This window comes from Gavialis gangeticus, unplaced genomic scaffold (assembly GCF_001723915.1).
Source record: "Gavialis gangeticus isolate Ggan-Ray unplaced genomic scaffold, GavGan_comp1, whole genome shotgun sequence".
NCBI lineage: Eukaryota > Metazoa > Chordata > Crocodylia > Gavialidae > Gavialis > Gavialis gangeticus.
This window is the reverse complement of record NW_017729029.1, coordinates 12,893,246-12,904,615: the sequence shown is the minus strand read 5'-3', so window position 1 is coordinate 12,904,615 and position 11,370 is coordinate 12,893,246. Positions and strand designations below refer to the sequence as shown.

General features: G+C 39.4%; 1 protein-coding gene across 2 annotated transcripts in view; it reads right to left on the bottom strand.

The window, feature by feature from the left end:
- Positions 1–11,370, bottom strand: part of WDR44 (WD repeat domain 44) — a 48,423-nt gene that overhangs the window by 23,217 nt on the left and 13,836 nt on the right. For both annotated transcript variants that reach the window (XM_019521266.1, XM_019521267.1), the window contains exons 4-8: positions 8,250–8,324; positions 6,521–7,178; positions 3,447–3,577; positions 2,325–2,420; positions 1,306–1,442 (exon numbers count right to left, since the gene is read on the bottom strand). In XM_019521266.1, the coding sequence (XP_019376811.1) occupies positions 1,306–1,442; positions 2,325–2,420; positions 3,447–3,577; positions 6,521–7,178; positions 8,250–8,324 (1,097 nt within the window). The remainder of the gene's footprint in view (positions 1–1,305; positions 1,443–2,324; positions 2,421–3,446; positions 3,578–6,520; positions 7,179–8,249; positions 8,325–11,370) is intronic.

The window sequence follows — 11,370 nt, the reverse complement described above, 5'->3', positions numbered from 1 at the left end:
ATAAGCAGCATTAACACAGGCCAGGAGTGACATTAGGTGGACATAGATGGTGGTTTTATAGTTTCACAGTTGGTTGGGTAAGAAGGGACCTGAGCAGATCATCTAGTCCGACCCCCTGCCATGGCAGGAAAGAGTACTGGGGTCAAATGACCCCAACAAGGTGCTCATGCAGCCTCCTCTGAAAGACGCCAGGGTAGGAGCCAGCACCACTTTGCTTGGAAGTTGGTTCCAGATCCTAGCTGCCCTGACCATGAGGTAGCGCCTCCTGATATCTAGTCTGAATCCACCCTCTGCCAGCTTGCGACCGTTATTCCTGGTCACTCCTGGTCGTGCTTGGGGGAACAGGGACTCCCCCAATGCCTGCTGGTCCCCTCTGACTAGTTTGTAACAGGCCACCAGGTCCCCCCTCAGCCTTCTCTTATGGAGGCTGAACAAGTTCAGGTCCCGTCGCCTCTCCTCATAGGGCCTGCCCTGCTGCCCCTGATCGTGCCAGTGGCCCTTCTCTGGACCCTCTCCGTGTTGTCCACATCCCTCCTGAAGTGCGGTGCCCAGAACTGGACGCAGGGGTAGCAGTGGACACAGTCTTTCTGGACTTTAGGAAGGCCTTTGACACTGTATGATATAAGCAGCATTTAACTCAGGTCAGGAGTGACAGTAGGCGTGCGTGCAATAACCCGAGTTAAATGCTGCTTATATTATAGTATCATATGCCTAAGAAGTTGTTAAAACAAATTTGTGAAAGGATAAATATTAAGTGTGCTCTAAAAAATGAGCAAAGGATGTGTTAGCCAGTGGATGATGGGTTTTTTCTCGGCACACATGCACACACGCACACAGCACTTGGCTGATTTTTAGACACCTAACCACCTGCAACTTCACTTGGCCCAAGGTGGGGAGAAAAGCCACAACTGGCCATAAGTACAACCCCCTGAACTGAGGTAAATCTACACTAACCCAGGTAATTTTACTTTGTTTCCAATCCAGGGCAGTTTTTTCCTGGGGCATCTTTGTTTGTATTCAGGTGCACTAACACAGTAACCAGCTGGACTTTTGCTGGACAGTTCCCTGTCCAAGTGCAGCTCATTCCTATTGCCATGGCCTGAGCATGGCAACGTCAGGAAGAACCAGGCAATGGCACTCAGGTTAAACACATGTCAAACAAATAGACTGAAACATATTTCCTCACTTCTGTTAAAAAGGCTTGAAACAAAATGACTGCAAAAACAAAAAACCAATGTTAGAACAGGCCCACAGTAAAACAGCCCAGGTTACCAAGGAGAAATTAAATGTTATTTTCACTCATACCTGACATATTCCTTAGTTCTCCTCATGATATGTAAAGTCAGGGGATTAATGCCTGTGGGCAACTTTTCTTCTGCCAAGCTCAAAGGTATTTCTTCACCTGTATCAAGGTTCTTTATCATTACACTGGCTAGAATTTCCTGCAGTGATAACAATATAGAATGCCTGATATTAGCAAGGCTTCCAAGAAGTTCAAGACCTAGATTTAAAATAAATGTTCTTAAGCATAAACAACTGATTTGTAATGCAAAACATTACTGTGTGAACTTGTTTTACTCAGTCTACACGATGCAATGTTTTGAACTACTACATCACAGGAGCAATGTTTTTAAACACAGCCTTGAGTTGAAAAGAAACTTACCTTCTTAAGACGCTTATGAAAATATTACACTTAGTGTGAGCAGAATTACACTTTTATATATGCAAAACAGAAGTTTAAACATAACTGCAGAGCAGAGAATTTGTCTGCAGCTTTACAACATTCTAACAAATTCGACTACTTTCGAATTCTCTAATCAATATTTGGAAACCAATGCTGTCCTAATTAGCATTGCTATACAATTGAAAACTTGCTGCTTGTGTACAGGCACCCAGTTGTACCAAGTTAAGGTACTGTAATATGGTAAAAGAAACAAAGAGGAGGAGGAGGAAATACACTGAAAATTAAGAATGCCATCCTGACAGCAAGACAGCTTTTGACTTATGGGTGAAGAGGAATTTGATAATGACTGAATGCCAACAATACACACAAAAAACCCTGAAGTTATAAGTAACTATAGTAACTCCTAGGATAAACGCAACCAAACACTCCTGAATTCCACTTCACTACCCCTAGAGGCCTTCAAACCTGGCCATGAGTGACAAGATAAGCACACAGGTAAATGTGACTTCTCATGTTTCACCACAGTATATCATAGCTCAACAATGTACAAAGACTGATGAATCTTCGCTCTCACAATCCATCTTGTGCTTGATTTTTTTCCGGTTTGAGGAAGTGTTATGCTCCAAAGTCCCATTCATACCTCGTCCGTAAGTTCTCTTCCCGAATTAGATCTGGGTCGCTGTGGTCCAAGCACTTCATTTGTAATTGTTTCTCCATCGCCTGCTTTCCCATTTTCCTGTAGTTTTATATATATAAAACACATTAATTTCATTGTAATTCCAATGTTGGAAAGTAACAATGACCTTATCAACGAGATTTCTAGAAAACAATTGTACCCATTTTCCAATACAAGTAGATACATTTATAAATAAAAAGTTTTGAGTATTCTGAAATCAAAGAACTCTGAATGCCAAAACAGACAGACAACTTAACACAATATTTAAAATCTACTCTGCTGCTTTTCATAAATGCTGAGCACCTGTGGGTGCGCAACACTTCTGGATCTCATGATCCCTCTTGTCATTTCCCACATATTCTAAATAGCTTTCCTCTGTGTGTGCACAGTTAGTTACCTCTGAGCTGGAATAAGTGAGTTTCTTTCCAGTTCTCATTTTCTATGGAAATTACGTACCAAACTAATTCACAAGACTACAGTGGATTTAATACCAGGGAGGAACCTGGCCACAATTTGGATGCCAAGGGACTTCTTAAAATCCACCATAGAATCAGATGAAAAAAGGTGGACTGAGAGACTGAAAGTAATAATATTCAGATGAGAGAAGCACTCAGAGACTGATAAATTATTTCTTTTGTATTGGGCCATCCTGAGAGAACTAGATCAGATGCAGGTGGGTGGATTCGAGAGGCTGGAGAGGAAAGAATTGAAAGCATTTAAGTTTGCTGTTGTCTGTAGTCAACTCTAGGAGACCAGATCCTTGTGAAATGCTCTCTCTCCTATCGGTGATATCACCTTAATTATGAACTTTCCTGCATTAGGTTTTGAATGCACCACATATGCATACAAACACACATAGTTTTCCAGAATTTACCGTATGGAAGTGACCGTTTAAATGACCTAGCGCCATAGAAAACTTAAAATTCTTTAATAAACAGTCTTAAAAAAGACTTAGTTTGCAAGTGCTTTGAGGCAGAGGCCATTTTTTTTTATTGCGAGTGCACAGTGCTTGGCACAATGGAGTCCTGATACATTAACAGGTTCTTCAGCTGATACAAAAATACAGATTAATAATAGTTCATTTACCTGTGCAGTAACTATTTTATCTCCACTAGTTGCACTTGCCAGATCCAAAGAAGGCTGGGAATCTTTGGTCATGCACTCTGCCCCTGTACTTGGAGCTAACAGACCACCAGTTGTAAAATTCTCTCTAGAAACTGCAAAGAGACTTCTTGTTAAGAAGTAGTACGTGTTGCTAGGAAAATAATCATAAAAAGGTGCAGTGCACTTGATCCTACTCCCCCCAAACTGGCCATTTAATCAAAGTTATATTAGTTAATAAAATATATTCTGCAGAGTGACAGAAACGTCAAAGGCTGCTGATAATCCAAATTGCCAATTTTATATTTCATGAACATTTCCCCCATGCACAAAACTGGGAGAGGTCGGGGGAAGGAATATGCCCAAAGTGAAGTTTCTCGGTCCCAGCAACACTCATTTTTGTTAACTTGTGTAGGCTGGAGATATAGACTGGGCATCGTTCTGCTGGGATCTGCAGGCCAGGTTGCTTCATCCACTTGGTAATGCACGGACACAGTTCATTGCTCTGTACTTTGCACAAGAATTGCTAGCACTTATTTGACTATGCTTTGATGGAACAATAAAACAAGGCTTTTTAATACAATGGGCAAAAAAATATTTACTATGTGGGGGCTAATTTCAGCATGACTACAGTCTGAAGGGAAAGTGTTCAGACATGATTTGACCAAAATGTTACTCTCAACAATAGGGTGACCCTTGTCTTCTTTGTGGCTTTTAAACATTTTTTTGGACATGCTCACCTGCAACAGTGCTGTATTTAGGCCACAATTTAGTCCTGTGTTTTCTTACTGCATTTCAAGCTACTTCTCCAGAACACTCTCTCACATATGTTCTTATATGATGCCACGTCAAGACCGTACCAATTCTCATTCACAAAACATTTCCCAAAATGTAAGAACAACCAACACTTCCCAGCAGGCAGAAGTAAGTTGATTACAAAGCTGTTCTTTTTAGCTCCCTGATTCTAACTTTCTTAGGTAAACTCCCCGGTGGGTTAACTTAAAAGAAAAATCATATCACTTCCCCAACACAATAAAAAAAATGCTAATACAATAAAATTCTGCTGCCCAGTGGTTCCACATTATATAAAGGCCCCATCTGTGCGTGCAGAAGAATTTGAGAACTCGCCAGTGTGCAACAGCCACCTCTGGAGAAATACCTGTGGTCATAATTATGTTGTGCACTGCTCCTGGCAGTCCTAAGCAATATGGGCAGAAAGGATCTTCTGTATTCCACCTCCAGCTTGCTGCCTTTCTGGTTCCCTTTACATCTCTAGCACCAACAGATGTGATGACCCATTTTGGTTCTCCGCTAACTGCCACCACACTCATTCATTACCACCCCAGAGTCTCTTTACAAACCCTGCCAGATGCAGGACACTCCTATGCCCCATTCTGAAGGATACGCTATGGCTACCCACACACGGTCTAGGTGCCTTTCAGTTCCAGCTGTGACCAGCACCACTTTATCCCAGTAAGCCAAATTAACTTGGACAAGTTGGAAGCTAAGATCTTACAAAAAGACAGGTCTCCACAGTGGACTAATCAAGCAAAACATCTGTCACTGAAGGATTGAGTTTCTAGCCTTTGCTATGTTTAATTCTCTTATTCTAGAAGGAAAAAAATAAAGCCTTGTATGTTACAGAAATTTCTGCAAGCTCTCTTACAAACCTACGTTTATAAACACTGTGCTTGTTAAAAGTATTTTTACTTGGCAAACTTGGACACACCAATTTGAACCTAAGAAAAATTTATTACAAGGCTACATCTCTGAAAACAAAGATTTATGGTACAAGCTTTCAAAGGTCTTCTAAAATTTTGAACAGCAGTAGAAAAAAGAAATAATCAGTAGCTATAATTATACAGTTACCGCATTAAAGCCTCAGCATCTCCTCTTCGGCAGAGGAGCTTAAAGAAAAACATATACAGAAACTGAACTATACATTTTGACTTGTGACATGCTGATTCTTACGCAGTTTCCCCGTTTACTGGAGTGAAGGTTAGCTTTCCTCTGAAAAAAACTGCTTCACCAGCTAGGTACCCTGCTTAAACATCAAACTTACAGAAAACAGTTACTGGAACTGATGGAAGATGAAAGCGCGTGACTGATACCACCACCTTTAAAACATATGTCCCCCACAGTGCATGCTTTATGAATACGGTAGCATAAGCCAGAACTATAAATATGAGGGACCCTAAAAACAGATCTGGCGAAAAGAAAGGATACATAAGATCAAGGAAGATGCTTCTTGTTCTACTTAACGCTTATTTTTGAAAGACATTTCTGATGCAGTATAACTCCAAAGGCTTGTTTATGCAGTTTTTGTGAACTGGATACAATTTTAGATTGACCGTTCTTACTGCTGAGTAATTCCAATTGCAGCAGAACACTATTGTTACCTAGCATAATCTGGTATAACAGATGCACAGCTGCAGTCAAGGTTAGTAAGCATATCCTGTAGGTACAAAACTCGGGTAAATATTGAAGTCATAAGTATGTTAGATATTTTAAAAAATCTATTATAAATACATACCCAAATACTGAATATTTAGTCAATTAAAAATACTTTTGAGTCAACGCCATTTTGTAGCTTTATAATCCCTTTAAAAAAGGGCAAAACAAAATCCTTTTAGCCTCCTGTTGCTGCATAAGAGATCATCACAGGAACAGCCAAACACAGAAAATAGTAACACTGATCACAATGCTACAAATGTGCAAAGTGAAATTACAAGACTGAAAATATTCTTTCCTCCACTTTCTACCATGTAACAAGCACGAAGGTGAAATTCTGTAAGAAGCATGGAACAGGATTTTTATTTTAACACCTATATGAGTTAACAAGGACCAGTTCTACTGATGATTTAAATGGGACTTGTGTTCCTAAATTATCAGTACTTTTAAAATCCCACTGTGATTGTTCAGTTGAGTGCATCTAAAGACGCACAGAGAAGTCAACAAGTTTAACAACCGATGGCTTTAGCAAAAAGCAGAAAAAGGATAACTGCACCGATAAGAGGCTGCTGGATTAAACTAGAGAGCACCTTAACGTGACTACTTACCATCTAATCCAGATGATTTTTGCACCTCAAAGTCCAGTTCACTCTTTTTCTTCCGTGGGGGTGGAGCAGGCCGTGCTGGTGGCGGTGGTCTTGGAGGAGGAACGCTTGCTGGTGGTGGGGGCCGTGCTGGAACTGGTTTCTTCGTGCTAGCAACTATGTCAGGTTCTACAGTAAGCTGCCTGCGGGGTTTGGCTGGAGGCAATTCTTCTGTTGTAGCAAGATCTTTGGTAGGTAAGCATTCTGAAGCCACCTGTTCTAAAATATCTGTCTGTTTTACTTCAGTTATGTCCTCATTTTTAGATAGTTCTTCTGTTGTTTCTGTTTCAGCATTTTTAAGTTCTTCAGCTGAGTTTATTATTTCTGCTAGTTTATTAGTGGTTTTACCTTCTTGTTGCTCAAAGGGATGATCAGAAGAAAACAAAAGTTTCCCGGATTCTAGTTCAGTTTCCTTACACTCGCTCTGATTCACAGGCTCTTGAGTATCTTCTTGTAATGCATTTTTTGCAGCTAATAGTTCTGGTATATTACTAAGGATATCTGCTCCAGAAATCCAAGTGCTCGTATCTGAAGTTTGATTTAGTTCTTTTCCTTTGGAAACCAAATGATCATCATCTAGCTGTTGTACCTTTTGGCTTTCTTCTATAATACTGTCAATAATCTAAAACCAAAGAAATTAAAAAAATTTATACTTGTGTGTCACATAAGCATGCAGAAAGCACTACTTGCCTTCTAATGCATGAATAAATGGAGTGGCATAGGAAAAAAGCTTAGGTTTGCTGGAAAAAAACTGCATTCCTTTATGATGAGAACAGACACATACAAAAAGAATTATTATTTCCAGTGCTGTTGAAACAAGACTATTGAGCTAAGAGATAAGCCCCAAAATAAATCCACTTGAATGGTAATAGAAGCAATTTTTTCAGCTCAGTTATATTTCCTTGCTTTTTAGCATGGCTTGAAAGTAAATATTTTAGTTCCATTTGACATTTTTTTTTGTATTGTAAAGAGACAAGACTGGTTTAAAGAGGAAAAAAATGTTTATCTTTCTGAGTATTTTACAATGTTGTAAATTAACCGGGTGTTTTAGCAGCCATGAATTTTGAATCTTTTGCTTAAATGTGGGTGAATCTACAAGTGCACTTTAATGCACATTAGCTTATTTTAATGCAAATTAAAGCGTCTCAAAAAAACCAGCCCGGCCTCTGGCTTCTTTACTTTTCATTCCATCCAGGAAGAGCACGCACCAACTGCAGAAACTTCCTCAGCCTGACTAAGGGTTTTTAAACCCGAAAGCTTGCTTAAAATTTTTTTTCCAACTATTTAAATTGGTCTAACAAAAGATATCAGATTCACCCAAAGAACCGTGTCTGCCTATGTCCTTAGACCAACATGGCTACAACCTACACCCCGTAACAAAAACAACCTGTAAACTTTTGTTAATGCACATTAATATAGGCTAATGAGATTCTTTCTAGTGCCTCACAATGGAGGTACTAAACTTAATGTGTGCTAGCAAAAGTGCATTAACGAATGTGTAAACATGCCCTGTGTCTCTTTTGTTAACAAGAAATAAATTTCTAAAAAACTGTGTGTTTATTTTCTAACCAACATTGCTTAATTTTTCAATATATTGGCTAGAAACATTAACTTTTGATTTTAAGAATGTCAATAAGCTAGAAAATTAAAGTTTAGATATTACACATATCTCTATAAAGATATTTAAACTAACCTCTTTAGAGTCATCTTGTTTCACTTCTTGTATTAAGACATCATTTTCGACTTTGTGTATATTGCTGTCTGTATCCTGTAAAATATGGGAATGTAATAAGAAATTTGTCACCAGGAAAGATAATTTAGGAACAGTACAATATAGCACAGGATCAAATATGTTAGAGGGCAAACAATTTTGTGACCTTTCTTCTAGCTGCATGCTGAGAGCCTGTAGTACTTCATAAATGGCATTGGAAAGAATATTTTATACTGGCATCAGTCATGGAAACAAATATACACTACTCTGAACAATAAAAAGCAGTAGTTCAATTTCAGTGGATTTCTGTTCTGCTCCTGTTCTTATAGGGGAGAACTGCAGCAGATCTCTCCACACTGCAAGGGAACTTTCTACCATCTACTTGATTCTACACAGAAATCAGAACCTTGGGTACCTGAAATGGGACTTAGGAGATAAAATTCTGCTCGCTGAGTCCAAAAAAAGGATTCCAGAAAGACCCTGAGAAACCCATTAGGCACAAATTCCTTCAGTCTATACATTTGGACCCAGAAAGGTTATGCATCTAAACCTAGGCTTCCATATACAAGTAGAAGCACCTCAGACTATACAGCTAACTGCCTGGTTCCAGCCTAAGCTAGATCACTATCCAGAAACAAGACAGAGTAGTGCCTAACTTCCACCCAAGACCCTGTCAGGGCCTGATCTGGTGGGTATGGTCACATCACACCTAACAAGCCTTAACAGTAGCCAAAATTCCTTCTTTCCCCAAAAGCATGGCTGTGCCCACCTTATTATATAATGAATTAGTGGGTAGAGCTATCACCAGAAAGCAGGAGACTGCGGAGTTCTAGGCTCCCCACTTTCTTAAAGGGCTCAAGGCAGCCTTCCTACTTCCCAAGAGAGACCTAAACCATCAAAGCTCCAATTGTCTCTATAATAGCAACTTATTTACCCTGTGCAGTCTGCACATGGCATAAATCTCAGCAATGAACTGCCCGTAATCCCTACAACAGCAGTGCAAACTGACAGAGTGGAGTTTCATATTAAGTGTATTAAATGCACGACCAAACTTAGTGCTTTTAGTTTGATCAACACTAGAAAGTTTCAGTTGGCAACTTTACTCTACTCCAGTACAAGCTATTAGATGTCTTAAAGCTTGAGAATATTCCCTCCATACAAACAAATTTCAAAAGCAATCCATCCAATTGTGAAGACTGAATCATCATCCATATGCCAGCATAACGCAGCAAATCTCTGGAACACAATTCTAAAATATCAATCGTTTTAGTTAGGTCAAGCAACTACAGTTAATTCTAGTTCTAGGTATTATCCAAACTTAACTGGCAGCCCTGCACTTTTACTATAACAAAAACAAAATCACATCAAAAGGAACTGTTTTTTCTTAATGGAGACTGAAATATTTAACATGAGGCTGAAGTGTTCAGCAGTGATAAAAGCAAAGAGTTACACTGGAAATCAGAAATAATTTCAACCTGGAGAAGCGTTTAATACACATGAGTTATTGCAATTTACTTAAGTGCTTAACTTCATCAGCACTTTGCAGTTCTGACTTGACTCAACAGGAAAAGGCAGTTCTTGTTTAAGCCAGGGAGATTTTGATTTGATCGGAGGTGAAAAGTTCTCTCTACCTCCCCTCCTGCTCGTACCTCTTACTGCATTTCTGAAGACCTTCCAGGTGATACACATACACTTCATATTTTAGAGCACCTGAAGAGTTACTGTTTACCAAGTGAGGCCCAGGCCCTCTACTCTGCCAACCTGCACTTGTCTCGCTAAGATTTCAAAGGGTGACTTTTCTAGTATGACTGCACAAGCAGTTTTATTTTTTCTATGCTAATTAGCGTATTAAGCCATACCAACACTGGGAAGCAATTAGTATGAGACCAAATTCATTTTATGCCAATACAAAAAGAAATTTAGTCTATAATAAAATCATAGACCAGGCACAATTAAAACTAGACATCAACATTTTTGTGGCCTAATGATGAACGGAGGGACTGCAGCACAATGCACAACTGTAAATGGGAAGGAGAGGGAGGGGTTAACAAGGTAAGTTTCCAAAAAGTGGGAGCCTATATTGCAGGAACCTGAATACACAATAAGATATCCAAATTAGCTTTCCTAATTTTCAGGAAAGCCCAGCTTCCAGCAGAGCCCACAGAAGCCAGAGGGATTCCAATTTACTTTTGACAGCTTATCTTGAGGCACTCATTTTTGCAAATCTCAGTCCAGGAATCTGTACTAACACACACTGCAGCAACACCAGTGTTGTTTAGGCACCTTTGTGAACTAAACCTCCATTAACAAACAAATTACTCATTTTAAGCCCAGGTGTTCTTCAAAGGTGTACTGACAAAGTGACAAAATAGTACACACTGATAAAAATTCACAGCGATAACCACTATAGCAACAAGCCCTCCCTCCCTTTTTTTAAATTTTCACTTGTTGACCTTAACACACCCGTTAGACTTTGAACTTGTGAAAGTGCTCAGACTCCTTCAAGGAACACTCTACTGTTAGTCACAAGTTTAATGAACTGATATGGTACCAAGCAGAGAAGAAAACAGAACTGTGTTTTCCAAAGCGGATTTTTGAAGGTGAAGAGATTTAGAAAAGTACCCCATAATGAAAATTTGTAAAACTGAGAACCTTATTAGCAATTAAGTAACAGCATCTAGAGAATATATACAATAAAAAGACTAGATTACAACTAAAATTTCTCAGTTGAGTCAAGGCTACATAAATCCAACTCAATCTATTTCAACATGTGCTAATTTTAGTCAGGGTAAACATGGAACTACATTTACCCAAATACAAGACAACTTTGAATTTAATGCGACCCTCCAATAATTAGATTCTATCTACAGAAAAATTCATAAACTTATTTTAATTTCATAGATTTCATAGACATTAGGGCTGGAAGGGACCTTGGAAGATCATCGAGTCTAGCCCGCCGCCCAAAGGGCAGGAAGTCAGCTGGGGTCACAGGATCCCAGCAAGATAAGCATCCCATTTGCTCTTGAAGGTGTTCGATGTAGGTGCTTGAACCACCTCCGATGGCAGGCTGTTCCAGACCTTGGGGGCTCAGAAAGTAAAGAAA